Genomic DNA, 26331 nt, shown 5'->3' with positions numbered 1-26331 from the left:
TTATTTTGGTGGTATTTATTCACCACTGGGATTTTTTTTTTTGCCATGTAAATGAAAAGTCCAAAAATTTTGAAAAAAAGTGTTTTTCTTATAAAATTTTGCAAATAATTAATATTTCATCAGAAATCTTGGCCAAAATGTATTCTGTTCTCTTTATAGTAAAAGAGAACTACTATGTGAGTTGTGATTGGTCACAACTTGTCACATGGTACAAGGCTGTTGTGAATGGCCTTGTACCATGTGACCTCTGTGATCATTCACAGATTTCACACGTAATAAGCAATGATGTGAGAAGTGACATCTTGCTTACTACTCTGCATGTGATCACTGATTGGCCAATCAGTGATCACATGCTCGTGATCTTGCACAGAGGTCCCGTACGACCGTGTTTCACTGTGGGCACTGGATCGTGCAGAAACGCGCTCCCTGCACAAGCAGGGGGCTGGGAGGCCATTTATAAACGGCCACCCAACCCTGCACTGCCACCATCCAGCAGTTTATATACAACGGCCAGACGGGAGGTGGTTAATAGAAAAAAGTTGAAAATTGTTTTTTTCTCAAAATTGTTGGTTTTTTTTATAACCTAAAAAAATGAAAAAAAGGCACAGATGATCAAATACCAAAGAAAGCTCTATTCGTGAGAAAAAAGGCAGTAAATTTAATTTGGGTGCAGCATTGCATGACTGCGCAATTGTCAAAGTAACGCAGTGCCATATCGCTAAAAATGGCCTGGTCAGGAAGGGGGTAAATCCTCTGGAGGGTAAGTGGTTAATGCAGGTGAAGCAATGAGTTATTATGAATGAATGAATTACCACCTTAATCAGCTACAAAACCTGTGTAATTAATATGTGTTCGGTTTTAAACGAATGGGGTGACAACCCTACGGACAGTGCCCATGTGAATGAGGCCTTATTGTACCCTATACAGATTCTGCTGGAATACACTAGGTGTACTCCTTTAATTCTGTGAGGTCTTGATAACTGGCACAGTGCCTAATAATGTACAAGAAACTGTCCCACTTCTTTCCCTCAGAACACAGAGAGGCATGCCCCTGGACACATTTACTAGACCTCTACTCTACAACTATACAGCCAGACACACAGAACACAATATGCTATTAAGGGAGAGTGTTCCCTTCGTCCTGCACATGCGCAGTCTGTGGCTCAGGAGCGCGCACGCAGAGAGGTTGCCGTGCCGTACGTTACTGCCGGCAATATTTTCGCAAAAAAGCTTTATTGACAAAGACATTGCAGAGTGGTCTTTAACCGTTATCGCCTTATTTTAGTATTTCCGGTCTCATGCGAGAAGAGGAGGGTTAGCGGTGTTTGCTGTATCGGTCGTCGCCGACCTCACGATGAGTCTGGGCGGGAAGGAGCTGTCCAATCTCCTGGGCATCCTGACGGAGGAGGCCTGCAGTAACACGTTCGAGGGCCTGTCCACCGCCTTCCACCACTACTTCACCAAGGCCGACCATTTCCGGGTGGGCTCGGTGCTGGTGATGCTCCTCCAGCAGCCGGACCTCCTGCCCACCTCCCCGCAGCGCCTCACCGCCCTCTACCTGCTGTGGGAGATGTACCGAACCGAGCCCCTCGCCGCCAACCCGTTCGCCGCCATCTTCGCCCATCTCCTCAACCCCCCGGCCGGGGAGGAGGCCGAGAGGCTGCTGTCAGGTGAGGTCTGCCTGCTCTCATCACAACATAGGAGCTCACACTCTAATTGCATCCCCCCACTCTCTTCTGCTATTCCCCCTTTACCACTTTCCCTCCAGAAGATTTACCCCCCTTCCTGACCAGGCCATTTTTTGTGATACTTTAACTGACAATTGCGCGGTCAATCAATGCTGCACACAAATTAAATTTTATGTCCTTTTTTTTCCTGCAAATGGAGATTCCTTTTGGTGGTATCTGATCGCCTCTGCATTTATTTTTTTTGCACTGTAAACAAAAAACAACAATTTTGAAAAAAAAAATATTTTTAACTTTTTGCTACAAAACAGTAAAAAAAAAAAATCAAATTTCGTCATAAATTTAGGCCAAAATGTATTCTGCTACATGTCTTTGCTAAATAAAAAAATCCCAAAATGTGTAAATGAATTGTTTTACGTGAAAGTTATAGCATTTACAAATGGCGGTGTATATATAGAGGAATTTTTTTTTTTAAATCAAATTTATACTAGTAATGGCAGCGATCAGCGACTTATTGTGGGACTGCGGTTGGCCTTCTGAGAGTGGGTGGGAACTGTCACTGATATCCCCAATGACACTAATACAGCGATCAGTGCTAATAAAAAACACTGATACTGTACTAATGACCCTGGGCAGGAAGGGGTTAACATGTGGGACGATCAAAGGGTTAACTGTGCTGTTTTACTGTGTTGTCTGTGTGTGATTTACTGTGTAAGCACGCTGCTTTGTATTGTTTTGCTATGCAGAGCAATACAAAGCAGCATGCTGGAGTTGACAGGGGAGAGATGTGTATTGTTTACATACAGACCTCTTCTCTGTCACTGTTCCTTGGCGATCGCCGGGTGCTGGTGGGGAATCTCCATCCGGGACCCAGTGATCAACCGTTGTAGCCAACAATAGTGGCATGCCCCATACCCAGAAAAACAAAATCACGTGTATATACGTGATTGTGTGCAGCCCTGCCACCCTGTAACAGTACTTCTGCTATAGGGCAGTCGGGAAGCGGTTAAGAACTGCTGTGTATATCAGCCCCCTCCAGACAACAGGGACATGTTTACTAACATCTAGACAATCAGGATTGTCAGATGATGAAGATTACCAGATGATGACCACATTCCGTTCACATTAGGCGATTTAAAATTGTGGGCAGAATTGCTGTGATTCAAAAAGCAAGACGCATGTTGGGGTGGCATTAATCCTAATGGCACCGCAACCGTGGTGCGATTTTGCTGAGCAAAAAAGGCAACAGGAGCTTCTTTTAGGCGACAAACACCCACAGGACAGCCTGTTGAAGTGAACGGACACGTGTCAATTGTGCTATAAAAATTACGAGCAGGAACACTAATTCCCACTAACGTGAAATCTGAACGGGATTCCAAATTGCAGCAAGACGCGCATTTTATTGCTATTCATCCTAAATGACACCCCAAAAAGCATTGCAGTTATGCCACATGGCAAAACGTGCATGTAAAATTGCACTGACGCAGGACCAGAATGCGCATAGGGCAGTGTTATTTGACTGTTCACACTGCACATGTTCCTGCTTGAGACTTTGTGTGGGCGATTCTCACTTGATTCCGTATGTTTCTCACTTGAATGGGCTGCCCTATGTGCGTTTGTCATGGCAAAGAAGCTCAGGGAGAAAATTTTGCCTCTGAGCCAGGCACGATTTTACATGCGCATTTGGCCACGATTCTTCTTGTGCAACAATCATGGTAAAATTGCACCATATTTGAACTGCCATTCAGGATGAAACATCATGCCAATTCTGCCTATGATTCTAAATCGCCCAAGTATGAACGGGGCCTTCAAGTGAATGAGATGCCTTATGTGCGACATGCAGAAAAGCGTGAGAATCACCCACACAAAATCACGAGCAGGATCATGAGTTCCTACTGCATGCAGTGTGGACAGGGCTTTACTCTTTTTTTTTTTAACACCAGGTGATGCTACCAGTAACACTTCCTGTCGTCGGGTGGCAACACTGCACTGCATCTATGGAAGGGGTTGTCACTCTAGGGTGCACTTCTGATTTGGACTACAAACACACCCTCCTCTCTCCATCTCCATTACGTTAGTTGTTTAAAGACGATAGCTGGGAATGCTGATAACATTATTTGTTAGATCAGTTCACAGGAAGTGACAAGCACCCTGGGGAGATTTACTAAAACTGGTCCACTCAGTCTGGTGCAGCTGTGCATGGTAGCCAATCCACTTCTAACCTCAACTTCAACCTCAGCAAAAAAAAAAACAAAAAAACCTGGAAGCCAATTTGTTTCTATACAGAAGTGCACCCAATTTTGCAGTCTCCAGCTTTAGTAAATAATCCCCACAGTGTTTGTGGCAAGATTGACTGGTATGTTCTGGACAGGGTTAGTGTTAAATAGACTAGAAGATTTAAATAGTCTTCTATAACTAACACATTTTAAAGTGGAGTTCCAGCTGTGTTTGTGTTTATTAAAAGTCAGCAGCTACAAAAACTGTAGCTGTTGACTTTTAATAAGCACACGCTTACCTGTCCCAGAGTCCAGCGATGTTGTCACCTATGCCGTCCCTTCTCCCCTTCTTTCCTCCACGGTGCCAGCATCTCAACTGTGGCACCAGGCTGTGACAGCTTTTAGCTTCACAGCCTGGTGCCCACTGCGCATGTGCGAGTCGCGCTGTGCTTCCTAATTGGTACGGAAGTCTCCTGGCACCTTTGAAAGTTCCCAGGAGACTGCGGGGAGGCACGAGGGTTCTTAACTTCCTGGCTCACTTCGCGAACTGAGCCGGAAGTGGGAGCAGGTACCAGTCAAAGCCAGGTAACCACTTCTCCTCCCCCCCCCCCCCCCCAAAAGGTGCCAAATATGGCAGTGGGGGGGGGGGGGAGGAGGCAAATAAGTGAAGCTACCACTTTTGAGTGGAACTCCACTTTAATAAATACATACTCGCCTGTCCGATGGTCCAGTGATGTGCTCACCCATGCAGTCCCTTCTCTCCCCTGTGCTGGCATCTCAACTCTGGGTACCAGGCTGTGACAGCTTGCGGGCTTCACAGCCGGGTGCCCACTGCACATGCGTGAGTCGCACTGTGCATCCTGATTGGTCCGACAATCTTCTGGGACCTGTGAGGTTTTCTAGAAGACTGCGGAGGAAGGAGGGGGGGCAGAACTTCTAGCTCACTTCACCGAACTGAGACGGAAGTGGGAGGGGGTAGCTGTCCAAACTGGGTATCTGCTCCCTCCCCCCCAAAAAAAAAGTGCCAAATATGGCAGTGGAGGGGGATGGAAGCAAACAAGCAGAGGTTCCACTTTTTTGGGTGGAACTCCTCTTTAAAGCTGAACTCCAGCTAACACTTTTTAAGCAGTTTCAGCAAGTTTCTTTCCCTTTTGGGGCAAAGGTTTTTATATAAATGAATAAGGCGTTATTTGTGCATAAAAACCATGCAGATTTCACTTGCAGAAACATGAGTTTACATCAGTTTTCATGCACGTTTCAATGAGTTTTAAGCATTTTGCACATTCCTGCGCAGAAAAAAATCTGCACATGATGCTAGTGTTGTGGTGTGAATAGGGCACATAAAGAACAGTTGTTTTCTTTGTGCCTTTGCAGAATATGTGCAAAAAAAGCTCATGTCTCTGCACCATGGTGTGAACGTTTCTTTAAAGCTGACCATTTTACCCACTAGCCTACAGGGCATTTATACCCCTTCCTGCCCAGGCCAATTTCCAGCTTTCAGTGCTGTCACACTTTGAATGTCAATTGCGTGGTCATGCAACACTGTACCCATATAAAATTTTTAGCATTTTTTTGTGACAGCTTTATTTTGGTGGTATTTAATCACCTCTGGGTTTTTTATTTTTTTTTAAACAAACCAATAACCACTGAAAATTTTGAGGAAAAAAATGTTTTTTCTTAGTTTTTGTTATACAATTTTGGAAATAAGTGATTTTTCTCCTTCACTGATGTGCGCTAATGAGGTGGCACTGACTGGCAGCACTGTTGGGTGGCACTGACTGGCAGCACTGTTGGGTGGCACTGACTGGCAGCACTGTTGGGTGGCACTGAAAGGCAGCTCAGATGGGCACTGAAATGTGGCACTGATGGACACTGGCAGGTGGCACAGCTGGGGCTATACAGATCATCAGGGCACACTGATCATCAGTGCCCTGATGATCTGTGTACATGTCCCCTCCGAGGAATGCCGATTACCGGCTCCCCTCTGCTCACGAGCTGTCAGTGTGACAGCTCGTGAGGAGAGAAATGCTGATAACCGGCATCTCCCTGTTTACATGTGATCAGCTGTGATTGAACACAGTTGATCTCATGACCGAGCCGACATCTTCGGCTCTTTCCGTGGACAGGAAGGGGGTATAAGTGCCCTGTAGGTGAGGGGTTAAGTGTAAAGTAGAAAAAGAACCTGTGCTTTGGGGCTACATTCACTGGAACTTTTGAGGAGTTCCCAGCATGGGAAGCTTGTTTATTTCAGGCTATAGCGGTTTTCAATTTTCTGCAGGAAAGTGGAGACCAGCGTTTAGTTTAAATGATGGAATCGGTGTAATATTGTCCATCTGTGGTATTATTTAGTGATTTGATAATGGTATAATGCAGATGTTTTTGTTATTAAACACTTCTTGACCGCTCTGTAGCCGAATGACTGTTACAGCACAGATGTCCAGTTCTGGGAGGGTTTCGTATGACGTCCTCCCAGAATGTGCCCCCCCCCCCGCGACTTGCACCCAGCGCTCTCTCTGATCGCTTTGTCCTTTGGACACAGTTTATCACATGACACGGTAAAAGACCAATCCCAGCAGCCTTTTACAACGTGATCAGCTGTATCCAATCACAGCTTATTGCCATGTAAATACACTTTCCAGTTATTGGCAGTACTTTCCCCACAATGTCACAGCATGAGGTAACTGGCAACTGTCAAAGGAGATAGTCAGTGCTTGTCGGTGTTGCCTTTTCCCATTATTGCCACCTATCAGTGCAGCTTCATCAACGCACATCATTGAAAGAGAAAAATTACCTGTTTGCAAAACTTTAAGTGAAAAAAGACAGAAAATGTCTTTGTTTCCATCAAAGTACAAAAAATAAAACGCCCACTGGTGATTAAATACCAGCAAAAGAGAGCTAAATTTGTGTGAAAAAAATGATAAAAATTTCATATGGGTACAGCGTTGCATGACTACCAGGGTGGATAAAATCAATGATTTTTTTTAAAAAAAAATTTAAAAAATCTGATTTTTTTGATTTAAATCGGATTTTTTTTTATTTAAATCGGATTTTTTTGAATAAAATGCTTTTTGAGGAAAATATATTACCAACCAAAGGTTATTCCATCATAAAATAAAGATTCGTTTTTTAATTATGTAGAATAAGGCTGTATATGTTTAATTTTTTGGTAAATAAATTCCATGAATCCATTCACAATGTCATGCTCTTCCAGAGGTTTTTGTAAGATTATTGGGCAGTTTCTCTGCCTACAAGATACTATCACAGATGCTCGGTTTACTTTTGCAGTTCTCAAAACTGAATTTAACTCAGCGGAGATCACATGCCTCTTCTTCACAGCAAAAATGTTATAACATGAACAGAGTTAAGAAAAAGACCTTAATCCTAACTTCTACAAACCTATGAATACAGAATCAACCCCTTCAGTGCTAAGTTTCAAGAAGTTCAGTAAATAGAATAAAAACAATATTTTTCTGATTGTTTGGAGTGGAATAGATCTGCACAAGAAGAAAGTGGAACTAAGTGTGAGGAGGAAGGGGCTGACAGTCTAAGTTTCTTAAAATATATAGATTTTGTTTAGCCAAATTAGTTAACAAACATGGATGTTTAAGCAAATATCATATGCTGGAATGTTATTGTTTCAGTTGAATAAATCTATTTAAATTGTTATTAAGGTAATGATTATTTTTCTCCTTCCTAAGTACAACAGAAAAGTTGTCCAAATATGAATGATTAACCTATTAAACTGGTGATAAAAAAACTAATATGAAAAGTTGTTATTCTAAAAATCTTCATCTACTTCATATTAAAGTTATACCAGCAAGAATTAGTCTTTATGTAGAAAACTAGGATTTAAATCCAGCCTTACTGACTAGTGATTTAAATCAGTTTGAATGATAATTGCATAGTCATCAGGGTGGATTTGATTTAAATCAAAGTGTGACAGCACTCAAAGCTGAAAATTAACCTGGGCAGGAAGGGGGTAAAAGTGCCTGGTAGGCAAGTGGTTAATATCCAGATTGTTGCTGATATTTCAGACTTTTATTATTTATAAAACTGCTTACTCCATTTTTGTTGAACGTTGTTTAATGATGAAAATGTGTTCTCTCTGCAGGTTTTCTGCCACCAATTACACCACCTGAAAAATTCTTCCTTTCTCAGTTGATGTTGGCACCACCTAGAGAGTTATTTAAAAAGACACCTAGACAGATAGCTGTCATGGATGTAACAAATTTGGCACAGCCGGTAGACATAAGTGGACTTCAGTTAGCGCTAGCAGGTAAGAGGCATGTGCCACTCTTAGCATTTTACACTTATGAACCATCAGTTTCAAAAGACAGCACTTCGTGTGTTTTGCATGTTTCCCCCTGCTGACACTATATTGCCAAAAGTATTGGGACGCCTGCCTTTACACGCACATGAACTTTAATGGCATCCCAGTCTTAGTCCGTAGGGTTCAATATTGAGTTGGCCCACCCTTTGCAGCTATAACAGCTTCAACTCTTCTGGGAAGGCTGTCCACAAGGTTTAGGAGTGTGTCTATGGGAATGTTTGACCATTCTTCCAGAAGCACATTTGTGAGGTTGGGCGCTGATGTCAGATGAGAAGGCCTGGCTTGTAGTCTCCACTCTAATTCATCCCAAAGGTGTTCTATGGGTTGAGGTCAGGACTCTATGCACGCCAGTCAAGTTCTTCCACCCCAGACTCTCTCATCCATGTCTTTATGGACCTTGCTTTGTGTACTGGTGTGCAGTCTTGTTGGAACAGGAAGGGACCATCCCCAAACTGTTCCCACAAAGTTGGGAATATGAAATTGTCCAAAATATCTTGGTATGTTGATGCCTTAAGAGTTCCCTTCACTGGAACTAAGGGGCCAAGCCCAACCCCTGAAAAACAACCCCACACTATAATCCCCCTCCATCAAACTTTACACTTGGCACAATGCAGTCAGGCAAAAACCGTTCTCCTGGCAACTGCCAAACCTGGACAGGTTCATCGGATTGCCAGACAGGGTCCAGTGGCGGTGTGCTTTACACCATTAAATCCGGCACTTTGATTGCACTTGGTGATATAAGGCTTGGGTGCAGCTGCTCGGCCATGGAAACCCATTCCATGAAGCTCTCTAAGCACTGTTGTTGTGCTAATCTGAAGGCCACATGAAGTTTCGAGGTCTTTAACTAGTGACAGCAGACAGTTGGCGACTTCTGTGCGCTTTAGCATGCGCTGACCTGCTCTGTCATTTTGTGTGGCCTGCCACTTCATGGTTGAGTTGCGGTTGTTAAAAGTTGCTTCTGATTTATTATAATCCCACTAACGGTTGACCATGAAATATTTAATAGCAAGGAAATTTCACAGATGGACGTATTGCACAGGTGGCAAACTATTGCGGTACCACGCTTGAATTCATTGAGCTCCTGAGAGTGACCCATTCTTTCACAAATGTTTGTAGAAGCAGTCAGCTTGTCTAGGTGATTGATTTTATACACTTGTAGCCATGGAGGTGATTGGAACACCTGAATCCAATGATATGGAAGAGTGTACCAATACTTTTGGCAATATTGTGTATGTGATGTATGTACTTGAGTACTGTCAGTAAAGCATATGAGGAGTGTGGCTGTCCCAGATTCTTTTCCTTAAAACGGGACTTGCATCAATAATTATGTTATCAACACTAGTGTGTGCTGTAAATTGCCTCCAGCATTGTTCCTGTTTCTTCTTGCTGGAGGCTGCCATTTTGCTGAAGCCCAGAGCCCCTGATAAGCAATAAATCTTTAGACTCTCAGCAGATCAGCCTCTGCAATTTCAGCACAGTGCCAAAAAATGGAGATCAACTGTGCAGAGCAGGGTGAGACAGTGTACTACTGTATTGTAAACAGTATAGGCACTCGTTTTAATGTTATACAAAGCTATACCTGCAAAAGGGGCTAGCCTGAAGTGATCTAGCAAGACTTTTTCTGACTAAAATTCCACTTTAATGTACTTGTATCGATTGCAGATTATTCTAGGAGCTCAGTTATGCACCTCAGTGTTGTGACTGGTAGAGGTTACACTCATACTGAGAACTTTTATTTCATTATTTTTTTTACTGTTTATTAGAGAAATCAAAAAGCATAACACAAAAGCTAAAAAGAGGTAACTATTGGCAAGGGATAAATATCAAGTTCCTCAAAAGTAAACAGATCCTTCAACATACTTTGACTGATTACGTGTTTTTGTTTTTAGAACGGCAGTCTGAACTTCCAACCCAGAGTAAGGCCAGTTTCCCAAGCATCCTAAGTGACCCTGATCCAGACTCCTCCAATTCTGGTTTTGACAGTTCTGTTGCTTCTCAAATTACCGAAGCTTTGGTCAGTGGTCCAAAGCCACCAATTGAAAGTATGTAACTTTATTTTCTCATATGACAGGTTTTGTTTTTTTTTCTGGTAAAATGACAGTGTTTTTGATGTCATTGTGCGGTCATTGGGTGATTTAAATTTATTATGAGAATTTTAAATGCATGTTCTTTTACGGAAACAGTAGAAAAATCATAAAATTTTGGATATCTGTAATTGTTTTGGGCTTTGTCTTTCTAATACATTGGTAAGGTTCTCACTGTATTATTCCTTTTTAAGGCCACTTCCGTCCAGAGTTTATACGTCCCCCTCCTCCTCTACACATCTGTGATGATGAACTTGCTTGGCTGAATCCCATTGAACCTGATCATGCCATTAAGTGGGACAAATCAATGTGTGTAAAGAACAGCACTGGTGTAGAAATTAAACGCATCATGGCCAAGGCATTTAAAAGTCCACTGTCCTCTCCTCAGCAGACACAGGTATTTGCTCCCTATAATATTTATGTAAACCATATGGGAGACTTGTGATGCCACTCAAGACTGAATACAGGTGAAGGTCACCCTGCAGGCAGAGAAAGGAGAAGGGAGCAGCATCCCACGTTATTCCAGAAACTGATGCAGTATATGGAGTAGCAGATGCCGCTCAAAACCAATCTCCGAAGTCAGACAATGGTAGCGTGTTGTAGATGGCCTCAGCCACTGCTCCAGCCACACACTGTTTTGCCCCACCCATCGGGGCTTGGTCAAGGCGCGAAACTCATCAAAAGGCATGGCTGGAGCAGTGGCTGAGTCCAGCTACAATACTCTGCCATTGTATGACTCCAGGGATTAGTTTTGAGCAGCGTCCATTCCTCCATATACTACATTATTTATGGATAGGAGTTTGTTGTCTGTGTAATGGATTTTTCCTAGGCTCTTTCTACTTTGCTTCGCATAGCTAGCATCTGGCTTTCGATATTGTGTTGATCTGGGGCAAGTTTATACCCAGCAGCTGGTTAAACTATTACGAGACATGGCGGGAGAGCTTTTTTTATTGTTCTTGCATGTTCTACCAAGGGTAGATGGGTACTCGGAGAAGTCACTCTGGGTATATCTCTGTATTCCTACCAAACAAGTTAATCTTGTTGCAGGTAATAAAGGGCTGGAATTATTGGGCTGAATTCTAAAGATTATTATACACCGCATTTGATCCAGAGAAAGGCAAACAAAACCAGAAAAGCATGATCCAATTTTCTCCTACAGGAGAAAATCTTTCTTCCTGATTCCCCAAGAGGCAATCTGATATTCCCTGGATCAACTTTACATATAAATGTTAGTATCCAGTTATATTCTGTGTATCTAAGAAAGATTCCCAGGCCTATTTTTAAAGCAGTCTACTGACCTGGCCAGAACCAACTCTTGAGGGAGTCTATTCCACATTTTCACAGCTCTCACTGTGCAGAAACCTTTCTGTATTTGGAGATTACATTTTTTTTTCCGCCAGACGTAAAGAGTGCCCCCTTGTCCTCTGTGATGAGCTCAGGGTGAATAACTCTACACCGAGTTCACTATATGAACCACTGATGTATTTATACATGTTGATCATATCCCTCCTTGATCTCCTCTTCTCAAGAGAGAATACATTCAGTTCCTCTAATCTTTCCTCATAGCTGAGCTCCTCCATGCCTCTTATCAGTTTGGTTGCCCTTCTCTACACTCTCTCCAGTTCCCCAATGCTCTTTTTGTGAATTGGTTCCTAAAATTGAACTGCATATTCCAGATGAGGTCTCACTAATGATTTGTACCGGGGTAATATGATATCTCTATCTCTGGAGTCTATACCTCTTTTAATACAAGAGAGGATTTTGCTCGCTTTAGAAACCACAGCTTGGCATTGCATGTCATTATTAAGCTTGTGATCTACCAGAACTCCCAGATCCTTCTCCACCATTGATTCCCCCAGTTGTACCCCCCTAGTATGTATGATGTATGCATATTCTGAGCCCCCAAGTGCATAACATTACATTTATCAACATTAAACCTCATTTGCCACATAGTTGCCCAATTAAACAGTGCATTGAGGTCGGCTTGTAAATTGGAGACATCCTGTAAGGACGTTATTCCACTGCACAGCTTGGTGTCATCTGCAAAGGCTGAAATGGGATTTTTAATCCCAGACCCTATATTGTTTCTAAATATATTAAAACGTAAGGGTCCCAACACTTATCTTTTAGCCAGTCTTCTATCCATTTACATACAGATTTTTCCAAGCCTGCAGACTTTACCTTACACATTAGCTGTGTGTGGGAAACCGTGTCAAACGCTTTTGCAAAATCCAAGTATACCACGTCCACCGCCACCCCTCTGTCCAAGGTCTTCCTCACCTCCTCCTAAAAAGAAATCAGATTTGTTTTGATAACTTCTGTGTTTTCATGATTCCATGCTGTCTGTTGCTTAAAATATTCATTAATAACTCATCTATGCGGTCTTTTATTAAACTCTCCAGTATCTTCCCAACTATACAAGTTAAAATAACAGGTCTATAATTACTTAGTAAAGATTTTGATCCCTTTTTAAAAATAGGCACCACATTGGCCTTATGCCAATCCAGTGGTACTATGCCAGTCATTACAGAGTCCCTAAAAATTAGAAACAATGGCTTTGGAATGACAGCTCAAGTCTTTAATGTGTAATCATTGATAAATCCAACATCTGTTCCCTAATGGGGGCAGAAAGTGGTGATAGATTTATTATTAGAGTTCTAAAAATAGTTGATTTTAGACAGACCATATCTTCTAGATCTCATCCAGACATGGATTGTTTAATGCTGTTTTATTATATATATTAACACAAATATAATTGCCAGATCAGTTTACAAATATTTGTAGGCCAAACATGTGCTTATTAAAAACAATTTATTTTTTCTTTCTCCCAGCTCCTTGGAGAGTTAGAAAAAGACCCTAAGCTGGTTTATCACATTGGCCTCACTCCTGCCAAGCTTCCAGACCTGGTAGAAAACAATCCCTTGGTTGCAATTGAAATGTTGCTAAAGCTGATGCAGTCAAGCCAGATTACAGAGTATTTCTCAGTACTGGTCAACATGGACATGTCGTTACACTCAATGGAAGTTGTTAATCGGTGAGTTATGTCAAGCATTTTTCTTTTTTTTATTAGTTTAGTTTTATTGTGACTGACAAATGAACTTTATCAGTTAAATTCCTCAGGCTGTTGCTTTAATATTTGCATACCGTTTCCCTATAAATCATCTTATTAGAGAGGCATCTGGAAATTGACCTGAGAAATCATGAGGGTAGGCATTGCTTTAGTGGAGAGGACCGAGTCTGAGCTTTCCAAATAGCTACCTCCTAGTAATTTCCTGGGTTCAGTGGGTTGGACAGACGCAGAATCTTAAGTTGCTGTCAAGACTCTAGGAATATATCCACAAGCATACAGAGAAGGAACTCTGAATAGGATCCTTGTGCTTCTCCATAACTCTGTCTACCAACTCGGCTTAAATGGCTTTTAACGGAATACATTCCTGCAGCCTTAACACCTGAAAAAGGTCAGCTTGTAGGTTAGATACATATTTAAAGTGGAATTCCAGATATACACTAACTAAGGCTAAATCTACTCCCACCCCTATTCTATCTACCCTATTAAAGGAAAAAATGCTTATACTTACCTATTCTGAAATTGGTCCGGTCACATGACTGGCGTCAGTGTAGAAGAGAGGCAGCACCAACAGCTGCAGAGTCTGGGTGATCACATCAATCTGTAGGTTTACTATGGGGCAGCCTTTGTCGACTGTCCCTCTATACTGAAGCCAGTCATGCCACTGGACCGAAGTGGCTTCAGGATAGGTAAATGTAGGCATCTTTCCATTTACGAGGGTAGATAGGATAGTCTTAGAATGGGGGTGGGAGAAGATTTAAGCTTAGTTGGGGTTTGCCTGGAATGCCTTTTTTTTTTTTTTTTTTTTTTTTTTTTTTTTTTTTTTTCTTGTATCTGAATATTGTATTTAAAAAAAAAAATAAACTTTTACTTTTCAACTTGTACTGAGAGAAATATGAACTAACTTGTAACAGGTAGACATCAGGGAGGTCAGTGTAGTGAGAATACTTGTTCAAAGCCAGTGACTAAAGCATTTCCTTAGGGCACGTTTTCCTTTTCACAAATGGCCATCTGTTCCCCTCATCACTGTTTTGTTCTGTTTTAAAATACAGAAGTTTTGAGATGAAGTTGATTTTCATAATGCTTCTATTTTAATCCCCTCTTGTTTTATTCTGCAGGCTAACAACTGCAGTTGATCTTCCTCCTGAATTTATTCACCTTTATATATCAAACTGCATATCCACCTGTGAGCAAATTAAGGACAAATATATGCAGGTAGGTGTTTTCTGTGAATGTTACAACCCTTTCACACTGATGCACTTTTGATTCATTCTCATTGACTTACAATGGAAGGTGCCTTTTTTGGTGCACTTTAAAAAAAGAAAAAAAAAACTGCACCAAAGATACAGCATGCAGAACTTTTCACACACCTGCAGTGTGAACAGTTACAAAGGATTTAATGGGGAATAGTTTTCATGCACATTGTAGCCCTGGAAAAGGGCAGCACAATTGCACCAGTGTGAAAGGGCCTAAGGCCTCCATCACACCTGAGCTTTTTGTAGTTGAAAGCTCAAAGCAACAAAACTCGTGGCAAACTAAATTCAATGTAATTTATCCTCCTTGGCGGTCTGATTATGTCAATATTTTTGAATGTCAAAGCGGTAACACTGTTTTGCATGGAAACTTCACTGTGATGATGAATTTCCCTATGAATCCTTATCACTCAATTCTGCAAGTGATTTTAATTCACTATTGCTGTTTTCTAGCTGGTCTAAAACCGCTTTTGATCTAAACGGACGCTTTTTGGATGCCATGGACGTTCTGAAGTTTCCAGGCAGAACAGTAAAAGTGCAGGCAGGGCACTGGACAAAGCACTAGGGACAAAACTGAGGTGAAATTGTTTGATACAGTAATGTAATCCTAACAGATTACAATGTAGTGTGTGTGTGTCAGTGTCATGTTTTTTACTTTTGAATGTCCTGCTGGTTCTGCCCCCCTGCGGCACTCGCAGGGAAGGGAACCCGGAAGACTGATGCCGGCATCGGCCAGAGGACATCTTGGGATTGCAGGGACAAGGTAAGTTAAACTACACACACACACACACACTACAGTGTAACCCTGAGCCACACTCAAGCTTACCTTTAGGGAGGTTATAGAAGTATAGCCCAGCCTTTCTCAACCAGGGTGCTTTGAGGTTTCCTCAGGGGTGCCTTGGCACATTAGCTGAGTGATGGGAAAAAAACTGAGGTAGAAGAAAAATGCTGGAATACTATTCAGTACCAGTGTGCAAGAGTGTATTTGCTTTGGAAGAATAAATCCTCTCTAATGTTGGATGTCCCACATGTGTGGATGTTGCTGTGTTATATAAAACTATTAGAAGAGTTTTTCACATTTTAGAATGGGGTGCCTCAAAACTGTCTGTCTGTAATTTTAAAGGGTGCCTCGGGACTGTCCATGATTTTAAAGGGTGCCTTGACTTAAAAAAGGTTGTGAAACACTGGTATAGCCGAAGCTATTTTGACTATACTTCTGGGGATCACAGGATGCAGTTCGTTCTGCACTCTTGTGACTCACGTTAAGCTGACAGCGGCTTTATCCCACTGTCAGCTGACATCACACCGAGCCAGTCCAGGCTCTGAAAAGATACTAACCATATGGTTGGGATCCACCCTGATGCCTGGACAGGCAGCTGGCTCACCCTTTTGGTGGAATGCTGAGAGCCTGAGCCAACCGCTTCTGCCCCCTCCATTACATTACATTATTACATTACATTGAGTTTATATAGCGCCAAAGGGTTTGCTCAGCGCTGTACAATAGAGGGGGGGACAATACATGAAACATTACAGCAGCTACGAACAGCACACGAGGGGTAAGAGGGCCCTACTCTTTCGAGCTTACAATCTGGGAGGGAGGGGGTAGTGGTACAGGAGGAAGTGGCTGTGGGGGATGGAGTGGTAGGAGGAATGAAGGAGAGCAGCAGTTAGGTGAGGGTGGGGTAGGCTTCCCTGAAGAGGTGGGTTTTCAGGGAGCGCCTGAAGGTGAGGAGGGAAGGTGACAGTCTGATGGATTGGGGTAGTGAGTTCCAGAGAATGGGGGAGGACCTGGAGAAGTCTTGCAGACGTGCGTGTGAGGAGGAGACCAGGGAGCAAGATAGAAGGAGGTCCTGTGAAGAGCGAAGGGTACGGGTAGGGTGGTACTTGGGAATCAGGTCGGTGAGGTAGTTAGGGGCAGTGTTGTGAATGGCTTTGTAGGTCAGAGTGAGTAGTTTGAATTTGATGCGTTGGGCGATAGGGAGCCAGTGGAGGGAGAGGCAGAGGGGGGTGGCAGAGGTGGAGCGGCTGGTGAGGTGGATGAGTCTGGCAGCTGAGTTCAGGATGGTCTGAAGCGGGGAGAGTTTGCACTGGGGTAGGCCGGTGAGGAGGGAGTTGCAGTAGTCAAGGCGTGAGATAATCAGGGAGTGCACAAGTAGTTTAGCGGTGTCTGGGGTAAGGAAGGTGCGTATTTTGGCGATATTGCGGAGGTGGAGCCTGCATGTGTTTGTCAGTGATTTGACATGAGGTTGGAAGGAGAGGTTAGAGTCCAGAATGACCCCAAGGACTTTGGCTTGCGGGGCGGGATTGATGGTGGTGATGTTAGTAGTGATGGATAGGATGGGGGGGGGGGGCGCGGGCAGGAGGGAAGACGAGAAGCTCGGTTTTGGAGAGGTTGAGTTTGAGGAAATGGAGCGACATCCAGTCAGAGATGTCGTTTAGGAGGTGAGTGATGCGGGCGGAGAAAGTGGAGGTGAGGTGAGGGGTGGAGAGGTAAATTTGAGTGTCATCAGCATAGAGATGGTAGTTGAAGCCGTGGGAGTGTATGAGTTTGCCAAGGGAGGAGGTGTAGATGGAGAAGAGAAGGGGTCCAAGGACAGAGCCCTGGGGGACCCCAACAGAGAGGGGGAGGGAAGGGGAGGTGGCACCATTGTAGGAAACGCTGAAGGAGCGTCGGGATAGGTAAGAGGAGAACCAGGAGAGAGCGGTGTCTCTGACGCCAAGGGAGAATAGTTTATTAAGGAGGAGGGGGTGGTCAACTGTGTCGAAGGCCGCGGAGAGGTCCAGGAGGAGGAGGACAGAGTAGTCGCCTTTGGCTTTGGCGGTAAGTAGGTCGTTGGTGATTTTGAGGAGGGCGGTTTCGGTGGAGTGTAGGGGACGGAAGCCGGACTGTAGTGGATCAAGGAGGTTGTTGTCAGTTAGGTGGGCGCTTAGGCGGTTGTAGACTAAGCGCTCCAGGAGTTTGGAAGTGAGTGGCAGCAGGGAGATGGGTCTGAGGTTGTTTGGGTCAGAGGGGTCCAGGGAGGGCTTTTTGAGTATGGGGGTGATGTGCGCATGCTTTAGGGGGGAGGGGAATACGCCGGTAGAGAGGGAGAGATTGAAGATGTGGGTGAGGGAGCAGATGAGGGAAGAGGGGGGTGACTGGAGGAGTCGAGAGGGGATAGGGTCTAGGGGGCAGGTAGTGAGGCGGGCTTCAGAGAAGACCCTGGTGACTTCCTCAGTGGTAGCGGGGCTGAAGGAGTGCAGAGCTGGTGGGGTTACGGTAAGCGGGGTCTTGGGTGTGGAGGGGGGCAGTGCGGTTGCGAGGTCAGAGGAGGGAAGAGATGAGGGGGAGATAGGGGGGGGGAGGCTAGGTGGGGAGGTAGATTGCGAGTTGACTATGTCCTGACGGATAGCATCAATTTTATTGTGGAAATGAGTGGCAATCTCGTGGGCGGTGAGTGAGGTACTGAGTGGAGGAGGGGGGGGAGAGAGCAGGGAGTTGAAGGTGGAGAAGAGTCGGCGAGGGCAGGAGGAGAGGGTGTTAATCAGGTTTACGAAGTAAGCCTGCTTGGCGGCGTGGAGGGAGGAGGTGTAAGTGAGGAAGGCAGATTTGTAGAGGGAGAATGAACGGGGGGACCTGGTTTTGCGCCATAGTCTCTCCAGCGCACGACTGCGACGTTTGAGGCATTTAGTGTGGTCGTTCTGCCATGGTTGGAGCGGTCTGGGTTTGATGTAGCGTGTGGTTAGGGGTGCCAGAGAGTCTAGGGTAGCTGATAGTGAGTCGTTGTACGTGTTAGTGGCTAGGTCAGGACAAGACAGTGGAAGGATTCTGTCGTGTAGGCGGTCGGCAGCTGAATGGAGGGGGGCCGGGTTCAGGTTGCGAAGGTTGCGGCTGGTGATGGTTTGGCGCTCTGGGGGGGGGGAGTTAGGGGAAGGGGAGATGGAGAACGTGAGGAGGTGGTGGTCGGAGAGAGGGAAGGGGGTGTTAGAGAACTGGTTGAGGGTACAGAGGTGGGAGAAGACGAGGTCCAGGGTGTTCCCAATGATGTGGGTGGAGGATTGAGTGTGCTGTGTGAGCGCGAAGGAGGAGGTTAGGTGGAGGAATTGGGAAGTAGCCGGGCTGTTGTCATTGATGGGGATATTGAAGTCCCCGAGGATGATGGTTGGTAGCTCAGAGGAGAGGAAGAAGGGAAGCCAGGCAGCGAAGTCATCCAGGAAGCGGGGTATGGATCCGGGAGGCCTGTAGATCACTGCGATCCTTAGGGGGGTGGGTGAGAAGAGCCGGATGCAGTGAGCCTCGAAGGAGGAGAAAGTTAGGGAGGGAGGATTAGGGAGGACCTGGAAGGTGCTCAGCGGTGATAGGAGCAGGCCGACCCCACCACCTTTGTGACCGCTCAGTCTTGGTGAATGGGACCAGACGAGACCTCCATAGGAGAGTGCCGCAGGGGAGGTGGAGTCAGTGGCCTGTACCCAGGTTTCGGTGATGGCTAGGAGGTTAAGGGAGCGGGAGATAAAGAGGTCATGGATGGCAGTAAGTTTGTTGCAGACCGAGCGGGCGTTCAGGAGTGCAACCGAGAGAGGGGGGATGGATGCGGGGAGAAGGGGCACAGATATGAGGTTGAGGGGGTTACGGCAGCTGGCGGGAGCAGGGGGGTCCCTAGAGGAGGGGTGAGGTGGCGAGGGGCCAGGGTTCGGGGAGATGTCCCCAGCAGATAGGAGAAGGAGAAGGGTGAGGAAGGTGGCATGGGAATGGGAAGTGTAGGAGCGTGTGGGTCTGATAGTGGTGGCACGTGGGTCGACGGGGGAGTGGAGTAGCAGGAGGAGGTGGTGAGTGCCGTAGTGGGGAGAGGAGTAGTGAAGGGGCAATGTAGAGCTGTTTTGGGGGGGTAGGCGGGTAGAGGGAGGCGATTTTTGTGATGGTGGAGAGGAAAATGAGGAGGAGGAGTGCAGGAGGCATGTTGGGGTGGGTGCGGTGACAGTTGGGTCAGGGGAGGTGAAGGGATACAGGTCAGGGCAAGGTGTGTGGGGAATCTGTGTTACCATGGGAGAGTCATTTGAGTCCTTCTGTAGGGGTAGAGTGAGGGTGGAGGGCGGCAGCTGGTTGGCAGCAGTCTGTGGGTGCAGTAAGCTGGCGACCATGGGTGCTGTGGCATGTCTTCAGTGGGTACGGTGGTTCGGCTAGTGGAGGGGTCGTAGGGTGCGATGGCTGGGGGTGATGGTAGGCACGGCGACTGGTGATGCTGGCGGCTCGGTGACTGGGGTTGTTGAGGCCAGGCGTCGGGTGCTGAGGGCTCGGCGTCGTGAGGCGCTGAAGGTGTTGAAGGATCGTCATCAGAGTCGAGCGGGGCGTTGCGGTAGCGATCGTCGGCCCTGCGTGGTTTGTGCTCAACCGTGATCTGTTGCGGCCGGTAGGAGAGACCGCAGCTTCAAGGGTCGTGGTGGGCCATTAGTCGCCGGGGCGTCGCCAGAGGGAATAGCGTGCCGGAAATCAGGGTGCTGGGCGAGCGTTCCCTGGTGTGGTGGCTGGCTGGTAATCCCAGGTGGGGTGGTGGGCAGGGGATCCCCGGTGGGATGGTGGCCGTGCTATCCCTGGTGGGGTAGTAGCGATCCCTGGAGGGATAGTGGCTTAGGGTCCCTGGTGGTTTGGGGTTTCAGGTGGATGGTGGGATCCCTGAGTGAGTGAGTCCCTGGAGGCTGGCGGTGTGATGGTGGTTGGGCTCCCTGGTGGGTAGTGGGCGCCCCTGGTGAAGTACCTGGTGTCCTGGAGCGTCGGTGGATCCCTCCTGGGTTAGCAGGACCGTTGGTGGTGGTGGTAGCTTCCCGGAGCAGCGGAGGCGTCCCGCCGCGGCCGCAATTCCCGCCGCGATTCCAGCCACGGCTGGCAGGAAACACCGCGGCTTCGGGTGCCGCGGTAGGCCTCAGGCTGCTGCGAACCGCCGGAGCTCCGCTGGAGGGACGGAGTGACTGTGGGTGTTGGTGGGGACCTCGGCAGCAGACACAGGGGCCCGGATGGGCCCTGATGGCAGCGGTAGGGGCGCAGGGGTGATCCCCTGATCGGCGGGGACCGAGGAGCGGAGTGGCAGTAGTCCGGGCTAATGTCCGGCGATCCTGGTCGGCCGCGCCAGAAATCGAGGCCGCGGCTTCAGGTGCCGGGTAGGCCGCAAGTCCCGGAGCTCCGGGAGAAAGGTCCAGTGGCCTTCCCTGGCTGGCGAACAGGGACCGGAGGGTCGTGGGGCCCCCGTCAGGGTCCGCTGCCGCCCAGATGGCAGCGGATTGGGGCCGGGGGAGCAGGAGCTCGCCGAGACACGTCCGTCTCGCCGGACGTCCGAAAGACCTCCATAGCGTAGTGCTCCAGTAAGCGCTTATGGGGCAGAGCAGAAAGCCGGAGACTGATAGTCGCCACTCTGCTCAAAACAGAGGAGGAAACTGAGCGATCAGCTGTGATTGATTGCTCAGTTTTGAGTCTTTCGAGGCATCAGGGGTAAGGCGGTTCCACTGGCTTACCATAGAGCTGAATGGTGGACCGGATTTTTAAGGGCAGAGAGATCTGGGATCTAATAGACCCCAGATATCTCAGTAAAGAGTACCTGTCCCTGCCCAAGCTACCCCAAGGAATGTTGTACATCTGTTGTGATGGTGATAAAAATGTAAATGTACAGTAAAAAGGTCAACACATACGTAGGTCGTGCGCGCATAGGTGAACAGTGATGGCACCACACATTTGAGGGATCACCGCAAACGTTATGGTGAGAGCAATAATTCTAGCACCAGACCTCCTGTATAACTCTAAACTGGTAACCTGTAAAGGCTTTTAAAGCGTTGCCTATGGACATTTTTAAGTACTGTGGTTTGTTGCCATTCTGGAAGCATGCACAATTTTAAAGCGTGACCTGTAGGTTATCTCTTTGCGCTTTTACATATTTTATATTTTACCAAACAATAGGGTATTATATTGTGTACTTGAGCATTACAATTGATTAAACTGTATATTTTATATATTTTTTTTTTTTTTTTTATTGATTTGCAAAAACTGTGTGACGAAAAAAAATTGCAACACCTACCATCTTTATTCTCTAGGGCCTCTGCTTAAAAAAATAGTGTTTGGGGGTTCTAAGTAATTTTTTTTAGCAAAACAAAATTACAGATTTTTACATGTAGGAGAGAAGTGTCTGAATAGATCAAGGCTTAAAATGAGTAAACTCCATACTTCTCTTTTAAATGACTGGGCGTTCACATATAAGTGCTAAGGCTCCTGTAGCTTGACATGTAGTGCTGTAAAACTTACTTAACCGCTTCCAGACCTACTGCTACTGGCTGGCAGGGCTGCGCAAAATCACGTGTGTGTATATATGTGTGTGTGTGTGTGTATATGTGTGTGTGTGTATGTATGTATGTATGTATGTATATATATGTATGTGTGTATATATATATATATATATATATATATATATATATATACACACACACACACTCGCACACATATGTGTATGTATGTATGTGTGTGTATGTATGTATATATAGTGTGTGATTTTCATTACCAGGTAGGGGGCGCACACGTGCTCCAATTGGCGGCTACAGCTGTCGATCACCAGGTCCTAGCTGGAGATTCCCCCGCTGGCACCCAGCGATCGCCAAGGAATAGTGAAAGGGGAGATATCTGTGTGTAAACAACAAAGATCCCTCCCCTGTCAGCATAGCAGAGCAATACAAAGCACCATGTTTCTGTAGTAAAACACACACACCACACAGTTAACCCTTTGATTGTCCCAGATGTTAACCCTTTCCTGCCCAGTGCCATTAGTACAGTGTCCGTGCTTTTTATTAGCACTGTATTAGTGTCACTGGAGATGTCAATGGCCGTTAGTAAGTTCACCCCCATTTCAGAATGCCTGCCGCAGTCCCGCTATAAGATTTGATTTTTTTTTTTTTTTATGGATATGTTTTATAGCAAAAAGTCAAACATATTGGGTTTTTTTTTTTTTTTTTTCAAAATTGTCTTTTTTGGTTTATAGGCAATCAAATACCACCAAAGCTCCATTTGTGGGGAAAAAAAGGACATAAATTTAATTTGGGTGTCAGTTAAAGTAACGCAGCACCGTATCGCATAAAATGGCCTGGTCAGGAAGGGGGGTAAATCATTTGGAGGGCAAGTGGTTAAGCTGATTTTTTTTAGGCAGACTTGGGTGTGTTTTGGTCCCATACCCTTCAGAGGGATTGCTTGAATCAAATTTTTTTTCTTATTTTATAGTGTTTATTTTTTCAGGCATATTTTAGCTTATATTGCTCAGGCCAATGCCAAACAAACCTCGTTTTGTTAAAACAAAGTACCGTATTTTGCGCTCCATAAGACACACCTGACCATAAGACCCACCTAGGTTTTAGAGGAGGAAAACAAGGAAAAAAAATATTCTTAACCAAGACTTACAGATATAGTACAGGAGATGATTAGAGACTGCAGACATAGTACTGGAGATGAACAGAGTTCTTTCAGCAATGTACAGTTTGTGAAAAACAGCTCAGGGTTTGGTATGACAGTCTACAGGCAGTCTATGCAGGGGGAGGGAGGACATACCTGGCCAGCCATGCTCAGCATCCTCTCTGAGGTCCAGAGGCGGGGCTCCCACTCACATCATTTAATTGCTTTACGTGAAAGCTATAGCATTTACAAATGGCGATATATATACTGGAAATTTTTTTAACTAGTAATGGCGGCAATCAGCGACTTATAGCGGGACTGCGGCAGGTATTCTGACACTGTGGGGAACTGACTTATGTCACTGACATCCCCATTGACACCAATACAGTGATCAGTGCTAATAAAAAGCACCGACACTGTACTAATGGCACTGGGCAGGAAGGGGTTAACATCTGGGGCAATCAAAGGGTTAACTGTGTGCTGTGTGTGTTTTACTATGAGGCTGTGTCTGTGCTTTTCACTGTAAGTACACTGCTTGGTATGGCTCTGCTATGCAGAGCCATACGAAGCCATGTGCAGGAGCTGACGGGAGAGAACTGTATTGTTTGTTTATATACAGTTCTCTCCCCCATTGGTAATACTTGGTGATCTCCGGGTGTCGGCGAGTAATCACTGGCCGGGACCTGGTGATTGACAGCCGAGGCCGCGAATAGCTGCTGCTGCTGCTGCTTTTCTGTTTCTCAAGTGCTCCTTACATGAAGGAATTATATCCGTATAAATTTAATATTGCATATTTTTATCTTATTTAAAGTTTGTTTTTTATATGGTTTATTTAGCTGTGTTCTTGTCTTTTGCAGAATCGCTTGGTCAGACTAGTTTGTGTCTTTCTACAGTCTCTGATTAGAAACAAAATTATCAATGTCCAGGACTTGTTTATAGAGGTGCAGGCTTTCTGTATAGAATTTAGCAGAATACGAGAAGCAGCTGGCCTTTTCCGACTTTTGAAGACTTTGGATACTGGAGAAAATCCACAAGAGGCCAAACCTACGAAATAAACAAACGGCACACTACCCAAGCACTTTTATTGCCTTGTACATAATGGGTTTTTTTGTTTTTTGTTTTTTTTGAAAGTTGCCAAGTATGCTCCACATTCTGGACTATCCTGGAAGCATATTGTGGCCTGCATATACTACTACTAGCATATTCATTTATTTCTTGGCTCGGCTCCAGCCAATGGATACCAGTGGATTGATGATCTGATTTTGGTCCTCAACTGTACAATTTAACTTATTGCAAGAATATTATCTGTAAAGATAATTCTGACTCTGGATGGTTTTTAAAAGCTAATTTCATGTGCATTTTGTAAATGTGCTTCAGTTCAACATTTGTAAACCAATAAAACAGGCCTTGTTCTGTGAAGGTTAATATTTTGTGATCTTATTAACGCACCTGTAAAACTGAGCTGTTTATCTAGCAGCTTCTTTATTAAAGAAGGACTTCTAGGCTCCTCTTCTACATGGTTTGTACTTTGATCTCTCGCTGCCTGATGTATTTATGCTGTAACCATGCAAGTTCCAATCCTTATATCTGATACCCTTGAGAAGAGGGTACCTGCGGACTCCAAGCTGTGCTTGTTTCTGCTCTACTATATCATTTACAGCTGCTGGTGGCTTGTTTAGTGCTTAACATGGTGGATCCTCTGACATTGTAAGCTATTTACCGGTGGTGGAGCTTCTGTCTCTAACCTAGTGATGTATGACGGAGTGCTTCATGTACAGCAGATTATCCTACTGTCACTTTTTCTGTAAGTGGTATTCTCAATGAAAGCTTAAGCGTGGGCTGCCATAACATCTGTAAATATGCAGCATGTACAGATTTTAAATATTTTGTGCTAGTTAACAAAACACTGATCATTGCTAACTGAGAGAGTTTTTGCAGACTACCTGCTCTATATTTAATGTATTGTCCACTGCAGCCATTGTTATATTAACAATGAATGAAGTTAGTACTAGAAACATTTGATGGGAATTTCTTAAAGCCACTGCTTATTTCTAGGTAACCTGTACTTTCAACAGGAGCATATTATGTAGGCCTCTAGTGCTAACCTCACCACTGTACTAAAATATTATACACCTATCTGTCATGCTGATCCATTGGATTCAGTATTTTTCAGTGGACTGAAATGAGGATTGATTGGTACCCTCACTTGGCTTATTTTCCCCTTGTTTTTTGGGGCTATAACTCACAATAATAAAGCCAGAAAGCATGTTCAGAATAAGGTCAATGGCAGCCTACATATTTTTGCGTGTGCAGGTTTGCAATAGAGACAGTAGTGATTGTATGTATTATGTAACCCATAGAAAACTATCAATTGCTACTTTTCATCAACAAAAACTATATATGTTCATATAGGATGACTAGCTGCCAAATGTTTGCTCTTTGCTACATTATAGGACAAAACTAATGCTAACCCACCCTCCTCCACTACTTCTCACTCGGCCCCCTGACCCCGGTTGCTTACTTACCTCAGTACCACAGTCTCAACCAGTGAAGAGTATTTCTACCAAAGAGGCTGTATGGTCCTATACAATTCTTTGAGGGCTCATTGAGCAGGTGCAGCCAGTGCTGAAGGGATATTTGCTAGAAAAGGCTGTGCTACTGTGGAATGTAGACCTCTGGGGTGACCGGGTTTAATCCAAAATACTTTTAGAAGGGCCAGGGTGGGTGAGTTAGTATTGTTAAAGGTATACCTGTACTTTAAATAATGCTCGTTTTTGTGCTCTTTCATAAATCCGATACTAGCTATTTATGAATGTTACAGTAATGGAGTTGTTCATGCAAATCATATTGTAAATATTAGGCAATTATCACTGTGCTTGTAAATTATTGCCTTCTGGACTATAGTCTAACAGTATTTCACTTGTTCAGAAAAATTAATGAATAGCATTTTTTAATGTACAAATATTAAAATCTGAAAATATGTATTGTATTTTACATTGTGTACTTTGTTTTATCTACTGTAAACTGCCTTTTGTGTTGTGTTGGGCCTCATGCACACTGGATGTTTTTGCAACTGCCTCTAAAATTTTATATATATATATATATTTCCCAAAATTTAGTGCCAGGGGCTTTAGGAGGCAGAAAAAAACCCACTAATAGTGCGTTACACAGTTTTTGCAAGCGTCAGACGTATTTTCTGCCAAAATGCTGCTCCTAGGAGAGTTTGCAAAATGTCCTGTGTGCCTGAGACCTTAAGTTTACATACTACTAATTTGATTTTCTTTAGATGCCATTTAGCTAA

At 44.8% G+C, this 26331-nt stretch overlaps 1 protein-coding gene across 1 annotated transcript; it reads left to right on the top strand.

The window, feature by feature from the left end:
• The first annotated feature begins 1176 nt into the window (after nucleotides 1-1176).
• CNOT11 (CCR4-NOT transcription complex subunit 11) lies at nucleotides 1177-26024 on the top strand. The gene is made up of 7 exons (XM_089681256.1): nucleotides 1177-1670; nucleotides 8013-8177; nucleotides 10121-10273; nucleotides 10510-10712; nucleotides 13147-13349; nucleotides 14501-14597; nucleotides 23888-26024. The coding sequence occupies exons 1-7, from the start codon at nucleotides 1355-1357 to the stop codon at nucleotides 24083-24085; spliced, it is 1335 nt and encodes a 444-aa protein (XP_089537382.1). The 5' UTR covers nucleotides 1177-1354; the 3' UTR covers nucleotides 24086-26024.
• The last annotated feature ends 307 nt before the right edge of the window (nucleotides 26025-26331 follow it).

This window comes from Staurois parvus, unplaced genomic scaffold, assembly GCF_062004578.1.
Source record: "Staurois parvus isolate SC_StPar_1 unplaced genomic scaffold, SC_StPar_1.0 ptg000262l, whole genome shotgun sequence".
Classification (NCBI taxonomy): domain Eukaryota; kingdom Metazoa; phylum Chordata; class Amphibia; order Anura; family Ranidae; genus Staurois; species Staurois parvus.
This window is presented reverse-complemented; position numbering and strand designations above follow the sequence as displayed.

Coding starts and splice junctions, on each gene's coding strand:
- CNOT11 (XM_089681256.1), top strand. CDS start 1,355: ATGAGTCTGGGCGGGAAGGAGCTGTCCAATCTCCTGGGCATCCTGACG. Junction 10,713..13,146: donor CCTCTCCTCAGCAGACACAG/GTATTTGCTCCC, acceptor TCTTTCTCCCAG/CTCCTTGGAGAGTTAGAAAA. Junction 14,598..23,887: donor TTAAGGACAAATATATGCAG/GTAGGTGTTTTC, acceptor TGTCTTTTGCAG/AATCGCTTGGTCAGACTAGT.